Source organism: Vanellus vanellus, assembly GCF_965231255.1.
Source record: "Vanellus vanellus genome assembly, chromosome: 25".
NCBI lineage: Eukaryota > Metazoa > Chordata > Aves > Charadriiformes > Charadriidae > Vanellus > Vanellus vanellus.
The window spans coordinates 405,156-420,816 of record NC_138930.1 but is presented as its reverse complement, the minus strand read 5'-3'; the positions used below and the strand labels follow the sequence as shown (position 1 = coordinate 420,816).

At 61.3% G+C, this 15,661-nt stretch overlaps 3 protein-coding genes across 3 annotated transcripts; all 3 read right to left on the bottom strand.

The window, feature by feature from the left end:
• Positions 1 to 2,172: 2,172 nt before the first annotated feature.
• On the bottom strand, positions 2,173 to 7,919 carry CDC34 (cell division cycle 34, ubiquitin conjugating enzyme). The gene is made up of 5 exons (XM_082495226.1): positions 7,603 to 7,919; positions 4,380 to 4,466; positions 3,658 to 3,755; positions 3,152 to 3,286; positions 2,173 to 2,585 (listed from the first exon to the last, which is right to left on the bottom strand). The coding sequence occupies exons 1-5, from the start codon at positions 7,777 to 7,779 to the stop codon at positions 2,375 to 2,377; spliced, it is 708 nt and encodes a 235-aa protein (XP_082351352.1). The 5' UTR covers positions 7,780 to 7,919; the 3' UTR covers positions 2,173 to 2,374.
• Positions 7,920 to 8,932: 1,013 nt separating this feature from the next.
• On the bottom strand, positions 8,933 to 11,605 carry TPGS1 (tubulin polyglutamylase complex subunit 1; the record flags this gene model as incomplete). Its single annotated transcript, XM_082495330.1, is given in 5 exon segments — positions 8,933 to 10,464; positions 10,640 to 11,157; positions 11,159 to 11,266; positions 11,269 to 11,293; positions 11,550 to 11,605. Coding segments are annotated over 5 exon segments (1,239 nt in total). The 3' UTR covers positions 8,933 to 9,932.
• Positions 11,606 to 12,076: 471 nt separating this feature from the next.
• On the bottom strand, positions 12,077 to 14,851 carry MADCAM1 (mucosal vascular addressin cell adhesion molecule 1; the record flags this gene model as incomplete). The annotated part of the gene is made up of 5 exons (XM_082495531.1): positions 14,788 to 14,851; positions 13,836 to 14,102; positions 13,397 to 13,711; positions 12,361 to 13,038; positions 12,077 to 12,201 (listed from the first exon to the last, which is right to left on the bottom strand). The coding sequence occupies exons 1-5, from the start codon at positions 14,837 to 14,839 to the stop codon at positions 12,077 to 12,079; spliced, it is 1,437 nt and encodes a 478-aa protein (XP_082351657.1). The 5' UTR covers positions 14,840 to 14,851.
• Between the last annotated feature and the right edge of the window lie 810 nt (positions 14,852 to 15,661).

The following is a 15,661-nucleotide window of genomic DNA, read 5'->3' as shown; positions in this document are numbered from 1 at the left end:
GTCCCGGGGGCCGACCCCCGCTAACGCAGCGCTGGGAGCGAGCTGAAGCTCTCGCAGCCCAGGGCACTGGGCAGGAAGAGCCAAAACAATGGGGCCGACGGCGCCAGTCCCCACCGTGCTCGCCACGGGAATCCCCCGGCTCTTGTGAGCTCCTGGATCCCCCCGGAGTGTTTCTTCCCCCAAGCGCCATGTCTGCCCCCGGCACGTCCTGCCTGGCCACCCCCTCCCATCTGCTGGCCACTGCACTCCCGCTCTGCACTGGAGGGGTATGGTTTTGCTGCTCCTGTGGGCAGAAATGGGGCAGAGCACAGGAGCCCATGGCATCCTCCACCCAAGGAGCCAGTCCCACTCTGGGCAGTCTCCAGCACATCCCATCTTGTGGGTGGCACTGCCAGGAGCTCTCTCAGGCTGGGGGAGAGGGGCTGCACGGGACCCCAGTGCCTTCCTGCCAGGGGGACAGAGTGCAAGGAACCACCCCTCCCCAAGCTGTGGAGCCAAAGCCGGGGGCTCCTGAGGACCCCAGGGCTGGGGGGCAGCACGCAGTGCTGCCAGGACTGTGACCCCGTCACCCACAGCAGCATCCCAAGCACAGTGGGGAGGTGACTGGCTGCAAGGAGCCAGCAAAGGCAAGGGGTACATGGGCACGGAGAGTTGTGCCCTGGTGGCTAGGGACCAGCCAGGGTGGGGGAAGCTGTTGGGAGGCTGGCTTTGAACTAGTAGCCAGGACTGCCACTGCTCTGACCCAACTGGGTGACCTTGGAAGCGGTTTGCCAGGCCTGAGTAAAGTGACAATAATCCTATTCACCTTTTAGCCTCATTTCCTAAGGCAACAAAACACGTGCATTTGCCACGTGCAGTCACAAGTGTCACTCAAACCACAATTCCCTTTGCACAACCCCAGGCGGGGGAAGTTTTGCTCATTACCTCTCTGACGAGCTTTGCCCAGGGGGGTGGGAGCTGGGGCAGGAGCCCCTCCAGGGTGTCAGAGAGCCCGGGACAGAGGGTTTGCCAGGGATGGGGCAGGGATATGCCCCTGAGGAGCTGGCGGTGGAGCTGAGCTCCCCAGCCCATGAAGATGAGGCACTGGCAATGCCCCTTGCTTGGAGTGGGACAGCTGGTGGCTCACATGTCCTGGCCAGTCCTGGCCAGCGGGCTCGGGGGCACACCCAACTGCGCTTGGATCAGAGCAGCTGTGAGGGCCCCGGGCACCCGTCGGCCACTGCTCAGCAGAGCCGGGCCCTGCCCAGGCAGGTCTGCACCACACAGCAGGTCTTGGCAGAGCTCAGCACCTTGGGAGGAGCAGGAGGGAAAAACACCTTTCTGGTGCAGCACTGGAGGGTCTCGAGTGCTCCTGCCCAGGCAGAGACCGCCTTGGCCACGGCTCCAGGCCAGAGGCAGCAAATGCTGCACGCTCCCTGGGAAGGCAGAGATGCTCTCCAGGGCAGAGGGAACCCTGCCCAGACACTCCTGCCTGCTCTGCGAGTTTGGGGAGGGAGGGAGGAAGGGAAGAGGGTTGCTGTGAGACCCAAGGGCACCCTGCAGCCCCCAGTGCAGCCCTGGGAGAGCAGCTAGCCCACCCACCCACCCCTCCCTGCTGGGGCTGCAGGGCCACGGCCAACACAGAAACCCCCATGGCCTTGGCACAGACCAGGGCAGAGCCTCACCCACACACCACACAGCCATTCCCTTGAAGTACTTTATTAAATAGTTTCCAAAAAAAACAGAAGCAGAAAGACTCAGAACTACCCCATCCCTCCCAGCTAGTTAAAAACTACAAACAGCCCCATCCCCAGGCACGTCCTGCCCGACATCCCAGCCCTTCTCACCCCGAAGGCACAGCTCCGGTGTCACGGGAAGGGGCGGCAGGAGGGTCCCACCGGGGACAGCAGGGCTCACCCTGCAGCCCTCCCTGCTCAGACACCTCAAAGGCTGTAGAAAGCTGCACAACGCTCACACGCTTCCCACCCAAAGCCACCACTCACCGGCTCCACAGCCTGCCCAAACTGTTCCTCCCACGCCAGGCCAAAGAGAAGTTGAACATGCCCAAACGATGGGCAGCCACCACCAGGTTTTACCATCACTCCTCATCCAGCCAGAGCCACCAGCTCCCCAGTTTCTGTGGATTCGTGAACGCCCCAACACGACTTTCCCCCTCCCCACCCACCCTCCACCCAGCAAGTTTATAAAATAGGGTTTGATTTTTTTTGCTTTTTCTACAAAGACAGTGGTGGGATTTCCTTTGCCACAGCAGAACAGTCTCCCTGCGAGGTAGAGAGTTAATTTCAGGGCTGACAGATCCTAAATTCAAACCAGTTTGTCCTAGTTGAGGTAAAATTCAGTAGTTTATGGTAAGTTTTGCGATGCCAGAGGGCCATCAAGATTCCTCATTGCCCGAGTCATCCTCATCACCGTAACAGCTGTCTGCTTCCTCCTCCATTTCATCATCCTCATAATAGTCATCATAGAAGAGGTCTGAGCCCTCATCCGGGGCTGGAGTCTTGGTCTTCACACAGTACTCTGCCAGCGTGGTGGGGACCTTCACGCCATCCCGCTCAGCATCCACCTTTGTGCCCAAGACTTGCTTCCTGGAGGGTGAGAAGTGGGAGGTGAGGACGGAGCTTTGCACAGCACACCCACATTGCTGCGTGTGGCTCACCCCATGGGGACACCCAGTGACACAGCCCTTCCCTGCTCACACCGCAGCTCACGGGACGCTGACCCTCACAAGAGTGGGGAAAGGGCAGGGGAGGGAGTAAACACGGCTGCGCTGTGATGCGCCCCTGCTCCAAGGGCCCCTCATGCCACACCAGGGCTGGCCAGTCTGCAGCTCAGGAGCTTCCCACGCCAGTCCCATGGGATAGCCCTGGCAGCAAGGCCATGCTGGCACCACGTCCGCTACGAACCCAGATCCTCAGCTTGGAAGCCAAAAAGGGCAAGGGCTTAGGCTGAGAGGAAAGCTGGGCACATAGCCCAGCCAAGCTTCGCCCAAAAGCCACACTCAGAGCCAGAATCCATCCCTCCTACCAGCTTGCAGATGGGACTTGACAGGGCAGGATCTGCCCTCGACATCCTGCCATCCTCTGTGTCACAGCTTATCAAGTCTTCCCGAGTGCCACAGCACTGCTGGGCCCGGGCTCAGCTCAGCACACACCTGATAATGTCTGTGTACTCCCGGTCCTTCCCTTTGCTCTCCTTCCACTTGCGGTACATCACAGAGGCATCCACGTTGGCTGGAGAAAATGTGTTGGGTTCATTCAGCAGTGAGATCACGCTCAGGAGAATAGTCCTGGCAATCAACAAACACAAGCAGGTAAGAGCCGAGACAGGTTAGCAGCTGCCCATGCCCCAGTGTCACAGCGCTGCTGTGTCCCGTGGGTCAGGAGAGGAGCCTGGTGTTGGTCACCAGCAAGGGTGTATCTCAGCAAAGCTGAGCAGGTCAGGCAGGAGACAGCAGTGCACGGGCTGTCAGGCTCACGCACGTTCCCACGCAAGTTCTAGCTCTTCTTCAGCAAAGCACACAGCCCAAGTGCCTTTCAACAACCTCTGGGGATCTGCCACAGGCTTTGGGAGCAGAACGCAATCCCCATCTCCCTGCTTTCCCACCCCTGCCCTCGGATGAGCTCCATGCCCGCAGCTCACTCCCCGCACAGCCCTTACCGCACGTTCTGGGTGGGGTTCCACCGCTCAGACGGCAGCTCCCCGCTCTGCGGGTCATCCACCGGCGGGTGGAGGATGGAGATGCAGACATCGCCGGTCTGAAAGCACAAGTGAGACAGGATCCTTAGGAGCTGCTGCCCCAAGCACCCTGTAGAAGCAGCTCAGTTCTCTGTTCCAGTACTGTTCGCTCTTCACTTTGGCTTAAGCCAGGTGAGGCAACCCAAGCCTGTTCTTTCAGTCCCTAGGAAGGTCCCTGCTACGCTCTCTGCAGCCTTAGGCCTGGAATAAGCACCCTGCGCTTGCCAGCACAGAACAGACGAGGCTGCCGTGTCACCAGCACAGCACTCCCGGTGCCCACCTGACACAGCCCAACCCTGCGCACCCCCAGGCAGCAATCCACCGCAAGCACGCAACCCTGGGGCCATGCACATCACCCGCTCCGCATCCACCCTTGCCTTAAACACCATGTCCCTGCTAGCCAAGCATGGGAGCCTTCAAGCCTGGAAAGCCTGGCTGACCTGGAACACACTCCAGGACTGGACACAGGCTGTCATAAGCTCGTTGGTTGCATTTCCAGTGCCAGGCACCACACACCAAAGACACTGAGTTTCCAATGCCGTGCTTGTGACAAAGGCTGGCATTTTCATCCAGTACAGTTGCAGTAGACAGACACGTGCTCCCCTGCCTGTCCAAGACACCCCATGCTGTCCCAGGCGACCTACCTCGTAGATGTTGGGGTGCCACATTTTTGTTAAGAACCTAAAGGCAGGAGGAGAATAGGGGTAGTCGATGGGAAACCGGAGACGAGCCTGCAAAGAAACAATGAGGAGAAGTGAGCATCAGCTTGTGAGAAGGAAGGGAAGGAAACCACAGATCTCCTGACACCACCAGGAGAACGGAACCTCTGCCAAGTCCAGCTATGCTCCCCACAGAGACAGAGCCTCTGCGCCTGCCAGCTCTGCAGGCAGGACACCGGCAGTGTGGCTGCCCTGCCACTGCACAGAGGAAGGTGAGCGGATGGACCTGCGAGCAGCAGCAGTGCCTTCACCTCCATCCTGCCCCATAACCTCTTCTCCACCAGGGCCCACCCACACTAACACAGTGCTCTCCAGCACGGAGGGAGGCAGCGGGAGCTGGCAGTGCCAGCCCGGCACACACCTTGCACGCTCACCACTCCCTCCCACACCAGGACCCACGGCACAGGGTGATGACACCGAGGGCAGCCTGCTCCTGGACGGCAAACAGTGCCAGAGCAAGGGCCTGGTGGCTGCAAGGTGGCAGATGGGGCTGGGGGCCCCAGCTCGAGCCACACACCTGAATAAACCGAGCGGCACTTGGAGCCAGACTGCGAGTCTGGGATCATCCCCTGTCCTGCTGTCAGGGACAGGCAATGGCCGCACCGCTGGAGGAAAGGTTGTTTACAGGGGAGGAAGCATCAGGTGCTGAGTGCTCCGATTAACACACTGAATCTCTAAAAATAGCCCGTCACTACTGAAAAAAGAGACCAAGTCAAAACCGGCCGCAGCGCGTAGCTCAGGTGCTAAAAATAAAAGCACATGAAGATCACACCGCAGGCTCCAGCGCCAGCAGAGACAACCGGCCCACCGCTGGCTTCTCCTGCAGGGAACGCCCACAAAAAACAAGGGGTTAAGGCAAGCCAAAAAGACAGGCCTTGTGCCGGCCTCTGAGTGAGAAGGTGAAGCCTGAGTTGGTATAGAGACATACAGCAACATCCTCATCCTCCCAGACAGTGGCTGCCCCAGCCCACCGGCACCGGGCATCCCATGAGGATGGGGGCCACTTCTCCCTGCATCGCTGCACGACCTGAGGTGACTGTTTCAGCTTTTGGGCGTTTCCGGGCTCTGGAAGCAAACATCCAGATCGAGATTCAGCCGCTGCTCCCCCAAAAGCAAACAAACAAACAAAATGGTGAAGATTTAAAACACACAACAAAACCCTGAACATTTTTGCCCCCTTGGTTTGTGCACACAAGAATTTAGATGTCGGATCTGTGAAGCAACAGTGCCAACCACCCCAATTCTGCCTGGCAGTGACCCAGCATCACTCTGCGCCCGCGGAACGAGCCCCATGAACCCAGCACAGGCCTCATTCAGGAGGGTAACTGCAAACAAGGCCTCAGATGCTTCTGGAATTACAGCCTTGACAATAGGCAATGCTGCCAAACCCAGTTGTCAGCTCATGGCCGTTAAAAGATTAGCATAGAAAGCAGAGAGACATCTGTCCTCCTCCCCGCCACCCAACCCCGACTCCATCCTGGGTTCCAAGGCCTCTACTCTCCGAACCCTTCCCACCCTGCCAGGATCCATCCCCACACAAGTTGATCTGATGGCGAGTTCAAGGAGCCCCCGACCACAGCGGGGCCGTCCCTACACACGTTGCCATCTTGCCTTCCAGGCTGGCCCTTTGTCTGACCACTCTGTGCTCTGTGGCACAGGACAAGGCGAGGAAAGAAGAAAAAGCAAGGTGATGGCTGGGGCTGGACATGTTTTGTGTGTACGTGGAGCTTCGGGCAGCCCAGAGCAGCACACACACACAGAGCAACACTCAGCCCTGTGCTGGGCTCTGGCCAAACAGCTGAACTTGGCAGAATAATCCCCTTTGTTGTACCAGAGGGTATCAGAACAAAACCGGCCAGAGGCAAAGCAATCCCAAAGGGGGCTCAGAAAGCAACCCTGCTTTGCCGTACAGAAACAGGCTGATGCTACCATGATCTGGGAGAGGACTCGGCCCCTTCACTCTCCTCTTATGCAGAAAGTCTCATCTACTGCCACCGAACAGCGCTGACTCTGGAAGCTCTCAAGCATAAAACAGAGGTATGAGCTGCTGAAAGGGTGAGCTCAAAGAGCCTCATGCTGAGGGCCAAAAGAGGCTACAGAAAAAGACTTGATTTCAGTGAAGAGATAAAACCCGACTCTGAAGTGTCAGACTCGCCTGCCACCGCTCTACAGGAAAAACAAACCTCCCAGCTTCACAGCTGACCCTAGGGCTGACTCACTCCAGGCACATCCCCACCCTGTCAGCAACAGGATGAACACAGAAGAGCCCGTAGTGGAGGAGGGAGGAAGAGAAAGAGGAAGAAAACAGCTACACAGGTTGCACAACACCTGGGAAGAGGCACATACACGTCCTCCCGATAGGGACTGCGCAGTCAGGCCACACACACCTTCTCCCCTGCTCAAACCCCAAACAAACCCACTACACCCACTCCCCACCCAGCTCAAGCTGCTGCTCGCTCAGCCTAAGCTGTCTGTGCCTGCACGGAGAGTCCTTTGTCTCCTTCATCTGGTTTGGTGGCGATGCCACCGATCCCCTCCAGGAGAGGGAACACCAGCAACCCTGAGCTCGTTCTTCCGCACCCACAGAACAGGGGATGGAGGGGGCCGGAAGGAGGAAAAGCCCTCGGAGACAGAGCCAAATCCCCCTTCCAGGGAAGGGAATCCTTGCCTGCCACCTGCACGCAGGCTCCCTTCCCCACCCCGGCTCCCCTTGTCAGGCACTCCAGGGCCCCCCCAGCTCCCAAACCCCAATACCCCCCCAGTGTCAAGCCACAGACACGGGTCTCCCTGGCCCTCAGCACCCCCTCAAGTCCAGGAGCACCGCTGTCATGCTGCCCCAGTACCTACCTCAACTGGATGCTTAAGACCCTCTCCCTCTCACGCCACAGACACTTCCCAGAGCCTCCCAGCTCTCCCACGGTCTGTCCCCCTTCAAAAATCCCTTCCCAAGGCATCCTCCCCCCTGCACGTCCCCCAACACCACCCACTCAGCCTTTGCTCCTTCTAAGGCCCATCTCCCACCCCATACCTCCGCCCCCCAGGTCGCCCTACCCACACACCAACCCCCCCCCGCGCCACCAAAGCTTCGTCTCCCGAGACCTCGGTCCTCCCGACACCACACGCCCCCCTGCTGCCCCCAGCCCCTCACCTTGAAGTACCCGCCCTCATAGTAGGTGTTCGGGGGGCCGAAGATGGCCACCTCCCAGTTGTAGAGGTCCCCCTCGTCCACCAGGTTGACCCGGAACCCTTCCACGGGCTCCTCCTGCAGCCCTTTCAGCTCCAGCAGCAGCGCCTTCTGCGAGCTGGGCACGAGAGGCCGCGCCATCCGAGCAGCTGGGGTAGGCCGTGAGCGAAGCCGGGGACTGGCGTAGGCGCGCCGGCCGCTGCGGGGAGAGGGACGGCGGGGACGGGTCCTGCTGCTCTGCGGCCGCTGCGAACGCAGCCGCGCGGGGCACGGCGGGAGCTGTAGTCCGCCCGCGCGGGGCGGGGCCGGCGCAGGCTCCTCCTATATGAGCTCCGCTGTCCTATCAGAGCGCACTGCTGGCCGCGGAGGGGCGGGGCAGAGAGCGGCCTCCTTCCCCCTGCGCTGTCGACCTATCAGAGCGCACCGCCGGCCTGCGGGGGCGGGGCTCCTTCCCGGCAGCCTCCGCGGCGCGGCTGTTGTCCGGTGCTTCGAGCCGCGATGGTGGCGGTACTGTTCCGGGCCCGGTTTAACGGCGTGTCTCGCTGCTCCTGGCCTCCCGCCCCAGCGCAGCCCGCTTTCCCGCCGAGCACACCCATCGTAGGCGCAGGGGTCGCCTCAGCGATCGGCCGCTGCCCTTCGGGCCGAGCGCAGGCCGCAGCTCAGGCCTCGCTGCCCCGGGAGGCGCCCCAGGCCGCCCTGACCGACACCGCATTCCCACCCCGATGATGGCCCTGTTGCTCGCGAGGCAGACGTGCTGCTTCAGGTCAGCGTTTAGTAGTTTACACCTCCCCAGGTGGTTGTACCATCAGGCAGGAGGAAGCACTCAGCCCAATTACTACACTCACGTAACACCTTACGGAATTTTTTAAGGCAGCGAATGAGGCTGCTCCTGGCACGGCCCCAGCAGGGGAGAGCTCTCCAGCGTCACAGGTTCCCACCTCCTGTCGTGTCACATCCCGTCACCTGCACTTTGTTTACGAGCCGCGGCCTCCAGCTTCGCCTGGACCAGCTCCAGTAGCGCCCCTCCTGCCTGCAGGGATTAAAACATCCACTCAGCAAAACAAAACAAACATCCCAGAGCATGAAAGGCATCTCCCAGCTGCTTTTTTTTTTTTTTTTTTTTTTTTTTTTTTCATAGTAACTACAAGTGCTTTGCACTCCCATACCTTCAGCCGGGCAGGCTGCCGACACCAACCCCTGAAGAGAGAAACTGGCTCAAGGATCTGAGAGCTGCCGCGGTTCATCCTGGCATTAAGTGCTGCCAGGCAGTAAAGAAAGTGGCCACAAAAAAATAATAAAAAGCTTTAATGTCTTACAGAAAACCAGTAATTGCACAGTATAAATAATTAACAGACAAGTTCAAATAAATAACACATGGTTCAACACGCATCTCCATTCAAAAGCAAACTATGACCTCAGGGAAGGGGGTTTGTCTCATCTTGACCTGGTGCTCCATGTCCCAAATCATTATCGAATCTGTAGCACACTGCAGCTTTGCTTGAGAAGTCATTGCTCAGGTATGAGCTTTGATCTTCAGAGTCCAGACCACAGCAGCCAGAGGCGGTTGGGTAAACACCGAGCGAGGGGCAACAGGGACAGCTCATCGCCTCACAGCTCAGCCACCAGCAGAGGCAGAACCCCCTCTGGCTCGCAGCCCTTCCCGGCAAGGTTTGCTTCCCAGTTGGCTGCTTCTCATCTGCTGTGTGTTTAAAACATTTTGCTGAATAGAATTAACACTTTATCTCACACTTCAGATCAACCCCATATTTACCTGTGAATCCTCACAGCCGGGGGTAGGTAAACATTACTCCCCGCTTCACATGTAGGTGTGAAACAAACGCAAAAGCAGAAACAAAGTTCCCTGCTGAAGCTGCAAGACACAACATTGCCAGGGCTAGGACAAAACTGCAGGGTATCTGGAGGTCCAGCCCCACATTTACTCCATTCTACCTCATTTTTAATGACTAACACTGCCCTACAGCTTACAGGCCACCTTGCAAGTCCCCAGTTAACACCTAAAAAAGATTTACGAATGGCAGACAGATCAGAGGAGCTGTGGCTGGGAGCAGCACAGCAGAGAGGGACAGATCCAGCACCAGAGGGGGCTGGGCACCTGTCGGCTCGAACCAGGGAGGGAGCGTGGAAACAGGGAATCTTGTCAGGCAGCGCCTGGCAGCCCCTGTGCCTGCGTCCAGCTCAGCGACAGGAACCGGAGCCCATTCGTGTAACTGGCCCCACGTGGAGCAGCTGCCGAGGCCAGAGCGGGCACAGTCCGCATTGCTCTCACCTGGGCGCTACTCAACGGGCTTCACTTTTGCAACAAACAAGGCAGTGGCTTTCTTCAGAAACTCCTCCCGGCTCATGGCGGTGCCAAGCTTTCTCTCCTGCAGCGCCCGGTCCATGGCCAGGGCCAGGCCATCTGGCCCCAGCCTGGAGCCCGCCTCCAGGTAGCGGCCGGGCAGAGTGACGTGGCCGATGCCCAGCGCGTCCTCCAGCGCACGCAGCACAGCCTGGCACACCCGCCCGTCGGCAGCGCCAGAGCCACTGTCCAGGACGCCAAAGAGTGCATCCGCCTTGGCGGCGAACTCCAGCAGCACGAAGCAGGTGAGCACGCCGTAGCGGAATACGTCGAACGGCACGGCCTCATGGTCGCGGCACCGGACCCGCCCCAGCAGCGCCGCCGCCGCCTCCGCCGGCGCTCCCCCGTGCTGGCAGATGCGCCGCAGCAGCTCGCTGTACAGCCGCCCGTCCACGCCCGCCTTCCGCCGCCGGCTGCCGGCGCCCAGCACCTCGTAGGCCGCGCCGGCGTTGCTGTCGAAGGCCGTCCTGTCGCGACACGGCACAGAGACAGACAGGCGGCCTCACCTCCCTCCGCCCGCCCCGCCCCGCACTACAGCTCCCGGCGTGCTCCGGGCGCCGCCGTCCGCCGCAGGGAAGCGGCCGCCGCCGCAGGGCACGCCGAGAGCTGTAGTCCGCCGCCCCTCGCCGCCGCCGCCCGCACCTGTGGGAGTGGTGAGCCAGGCGCACGTACCACAGCGCCCGGGCCAGGCGCTGCGGCGGCCCCGGGAGCTCGGCGGCGGCCTCGCCCGCCGCGGCGGGGCTGCCCAGCACCAGCCGCTCGAAGTAGTCGGCCAGGAAGGAGACGGGCTCCTCGGGCCGCGCCTCCAGCACCTTCAGCAGCGCCTCCCGCACCATGGCGGTGACGCCGGCCCGCAGCAGGAACTCCGCCTCGCTCCCCAGCTCGCCGGTCGCCGCCCGGGCCTGCTCCGCCAGCCCGCTGCCCGCCGCCGAGGAAGGAGCCGGAGCAGCGGCGGCCCGCCGCTTCTCGTACGCCGCCATCTTGGCTGCGGGCGGCGAAGGCGGGTTCCGGCCATCTTGGACCGCCGTTCCGCCGGCGCAGGAAGTGTCCGCGTCGCCATCTTGCAGACTGGCAGCCAAGCGGGAAGGCGGGCGAGCACCGCTCCCTGAGGCGCCACCATTGGGCGAGGCCGCGGGCCGACATCTTGAGTGTGGGCAAAGGAGCCGCCCTGGCCGCTGGAAGGCGGTGGGGCGCCCCGGCCGCCATGGCTACTCCGGGCAGGTGCCCCGCCCTTAGCAACCGCGCGCGCGGCCGTCGCTGCGGACGCTGCCCGGTGACCTACGCCGGGCCCGGGGCCTCCCGGAGCGCCGGTGAGGGGGTGCAGGGCCCGTGAGGGGCCGCAGGGCCACCCCAGCCCCGCCAAAATGACACTTTTGCAGGGTTCCAACAGAAACACCCCTTTATTGGAGCACCCTGGGCCGCAGGCTGAGGCCCCGCTCTCCTCCGCCTGTGCCCAGGGTATGTACACACGGGCTGATTTTGACCCCTCTGTCGTGACAGACGATCGGCCGCCACTGTCCCACCCAACTGTGTGTGTGCCAGGAGCCCCCACTGCCGGACCCCCCCCAGCACCAGCCCAACGTGATGCAGCCCCAGGACTGTCCCCATCCCCCTGTCACTGCGGACGTCTCTGCTCGTCTCCCTTCCAGCCTTCCCCTCCCATGGCGTCCCGCAGGCAGCCCCGAGGCTCTCCTCTCCCGCAGGACTCGTGCCAGAGCTCCTCTGAGCAGGCCTGGGGTCTGGGAGCGCAGCAGTTCCCAGGACAGTGCAGCTTTGCCCCTCACAAGCCCCTCAGCATCCCGGGCAGCAGCAGCCTCAGGCATAGATGAAGCTTTCAAAAGCAGCGGCAGCTCGGAGGCCTCTGGGTCCCAGAGCACTTGTCCTGGGACAAGGGCTGCTCTTGTCCTGAGTCTCACAGCAGCATCCCACGCTCCACCAGCTCCACTGGTCCCTGCTGCGGTGGGGCAGCCGGGATCCATTGGCTGCTCGTTGTCCCCAGGGCCGAGCGAGGCCAGCAGTGGAAAGGGCGACAGCAGGGAGGTCCAGAGGGCTGTGTGCATCTGTAGGCAGCTCTCGCTCCTAGGGCAGCTCATACTGAGATCTGAATCGTTTCCACAGGCGATGAGACACGACGCCGGTCACGATCAGTCCCAACAGCGAGAACGTTGTTCCCACAGCAATGGCAGGGCCTGTACTGACCGTATCTGCAAAGACACAAGAAGGATGTATGATTGCAAGCAGACTCTGCCCATGCCAGCAAATACCGAGGGGTGACCATAACATCCCCCAACACCAAATGTGGCACTGACACAACTTGCTGCAGCCCAAGCCCAAGAGAGAGCGGGCTGCAGACCACCACTCACCATTTGAGACCGTCAGCTGCAGACTGACCACCTGGGAGCTGTGGCCGAGCAGGGTGCACTGGTAGTGGCCCTGGTGCTGGGGCCCAGCATGGTCCAGCCGCAGCGTGGAGCTGCTGCCCGCCGCCTCCTCCTGGTACTGCGAGAGGGCCACGGGGGTCCGCACCCAGCGGACAGTGGCATTCCTGGTGCACCGTGCATGGCACTCGATGCGTAGGGCCTTGCCCCGTGTTCCGTTGGGAGGCAGTGACCAAATCTGCAGGCTGCAGGCAGGCACTGTCCCCACGGACAGCCCTGTCCCATTCTCTGCTGGGGGAGAGCCCCTGCTGATGCTGTCCACAGCCGTCCCCTGTGCCTCAGCTGGGGGTCTCATGGTGCTGGAGCCAGGGAGCATGGTGGTAACTAGATGTGCCGTGGGACTGCCTGTGATGAGGTCCCGAGGAGTAGGGTGCTCTGTGGAGGGGGGTTTGGTGGCAGCAGCCAGCTCCAGCGTGGTCTCAGCATCGGGCCACTGCGGTGTGGTGGTCAGGGCTGTGGTGGGATCATGTGTGGGGACACTTGGCTCTGGGGGCAGCGCTGTGGTGGTCACGGGCCTGGCAGTGCTGGGGCTCCCCGTTGTAGCCACCAATGTCCAGGGGCTCCCTGTGGAGGTGGCTGTGGTCACTGGCTGCTCCGTCACAGCTGCAAACACAGCAGGTCACAGGTGGCCTTGCTGCAGCTCGGATCCAGGATAGGGCCTCTCTGGCACATGTTATCCCCATGAGTGACAGCCCTCTCTGCTCATGCCACCCAACAGCCCCATCCTCTGCCACCCCACGAACACGCCAGCCCTGGACAGGGGGAGGCAGCAAAGCAGGAACAAACCAGCACTGCCAGCGCAGCAGCAGGGACGGGGACAGGAGACTGGCAGAGCAGTGCAGAAATGGGGGTTCCTCCCATTCCAGCAAAGCTATTTCAAGCAGTGGAGGGCAATGGGGATCAGCTCCAGCAGACAGGGCAGCATGTGTACTCAGGTCCCCAGCTCCCACCGGGCACTCACCCCCAGCGCTCGCTGCCACAGATGCCACCCGGGTGAATGTCTCCTGCCCAATGCTCAGCGTCACCTCGCACCTGAACACCACCCCTTCTCCCACGTCCTTCCCAGGCACTGGCAGCGTGGACACGATGTCGAACAGCTCCTCATCAGTCTCCGTGACATCAAAGTCTGTCTTCTCCAGTGCCTGGTCCCCCTGGTACCAGGTGAACACCAGCCCCACAGGCGGGTAAACCCGCCGGGCTGAGCAGCGCAGGCTGGTGGGCTGCCCCGGCTTCAGAGCATGGGGCTCTGCCTCCAGCTGTAGCGTGTCTGGGAGGGCTGAGAAGAGAATTGCAGAGTCAAGCAGTGATTTTTGGCACTGCTGCCCAGGAGGGAGCGGCTGCCTTGGGGGATGCAGGACTTTGCCAGGGAGGTGGCGAGGAACGGGCTGGGGGATGTTTACCATAGACCTTCAGGTCGACAGCATGCTGATAGCGCTGCCTGTGGCAGGTGCCCTGGCAGATCTTGGTGCCTCCTGTGGCGACCACAGCGCTGCTGACGTGCAGGATGCTGTGGGTGGGGAAGGAGGTGATGGTCCCCAGGTTGGTGTCCAGCCCCTTCCACTGCACCGTGCCCCCGGCACAGGCCAGGGAGCAGTTCAGCTGCACTGAGGCCCCATACCGCACAACCGGCTGCTGCGGCATCACCACCAGCTTGTCAGCAGGTTGCCCTGGGCAGAGGAAGGAGGAAAACATGGGGTTTAGGGAAGGGGACAGTCACCAGAACCTAGATGTTTACAAGGCAAATGGGGTGCCGGTTCCCCCCTTTGCTGGGACACAGACAGTCATGGTCAGGCACCGCAGCAGCTCTATCCCTATCACCATGGGGGGCGGCACTGCTCATTAGCGACCGCTCGTTAGGGATGGCAAAGGCTTCCCCTGCAGTGATGCTGTCCCAGGACAGCCGCTTGCCGACACCAGGCATCTGGAGCGCCGTGGAGCCAACATGCCTGCGACAATTGCTGGCCCGGGTCTGCCCATTGCAGGCATTGCTGCTGGATCCGTCTCTGTTTATCACTGAGATTTTCCAGCCATTTTTTTGAGAAATGACCCCAAATGCCCCTTCCCCCCAGTCCCCATCCTTCACCAGCACTGCTGCTCTTCTGTCTGTGGGACAGCAGACCCCAGCCAGGTGCATGCTGTTGCTTGCATGTCGGCATGCTCCATGGCTCTGAGTGCCGGGATGAGGAGTGCTGTACCAGCGATGCATGCGGGACATGGCATCCACCAGTGCTCAACAGCAGTGAGACCCTGGGGCAATGTTGGCCCATGGTGCCATGCGGCAAAGCAAAGAGAGCAATGGACAGCACGGCGGGTTAAGGGACCGGGAAGGGTCGCGGTCACCATAGCACTCACCACTGCAGCCCCACAGCAAGCCGAGGAGGAGGAGGAGAGGAGCCGGCTCCATTGCCTGTAGAGCCAGCAGCGGGGCAGGGCAGCAGCAAGGGCTGGTTTTCCTTCCTTCCCTCCTTCCAGGGAGTGAACGCCGCCGGCGGGGGCTGTCTCCTTCTGGCTGCCAGCCCCGTCCTCAGCCCTTCTTAAGCTCTGCAGGAACCGCCCCCGTGAGCATCAGCCCCGGGGCCTCTGTGACTTTCCATCCCAAGGGGTATTTCCAGAGGGAGGTTTCTGATTTTCTTCCAAGCTCAGCTCTTGCACAACACCCAGCTCTGTAGCCGAGGGCCATGCTGGCAGCCCCAAACCCGGGAGAGCCGTTGGCCCAAAGGGTCGTGGTGTGGCTGCAGGGTCCCCCATCAGCTGCCCCGGGCAGCCTTGCGCGGGCATCTGCACCGCAAGATGCAGCGAGATCCCGTCCCTTCCCTGGTTCTCACTGGGGTCTGCTGTTCCCCCTGGAGCCCCCAGCAAACCAGCCCTTTTGATACCTCAAGCACCCACAGCTGAAACGAACCCTCATTGGACTGTCTGGGGATATCTCTCTTTGGGAGGGGCTGACTCGGACCCCCTGCCCCAAAAGCAGGGCCAGGGCCCGTGTTTAATATCACCATTAGGCACGGCTGCCTGCGGCCAGCTTGCGGGGCAGAGGGAGGGGAGCCCATGGCTGCGGCTGTTGCCCAGGGCTCGTCCCACCGGGACCTCTGCAGGAACACAGCCTCAGGAGCGGGCAGCCCCTGTTGCAGCCTGGGCAGTGGCACGAAGGCACACGGGAAGAACCCGTCCCTGAGCCCTGACTCCTGAAACATGGGGTTCGGAACAGTGCATCCCCAGGGCAGAG

Excerpts from the sequence above, each read along its gene's own strand:
- CDC34 (XM_082495226.1), bottom strand. The coding sequence starts at position 7,779 with ATGGCGCGGCCTCTCGTGCCCAGCTCGCAGAAGGCGCTGCTGCTGGAG. Across the intron at positions 3,756-4,379 it reads GGCACCCCAACATCTACGAG|ACCGGCGATGTCTGCATCTC; the intron begins GTAGGTCGCCTG and ends TTGTGCTTTCAG. Across the intron at positions 2,586-3,151 it reads GAGTACACAGACATTATCAG|GAAGCAAGTCTTGGGCACAA; the intron begins GTGTGTGCTGAG and ends CTCACCCTCCAG.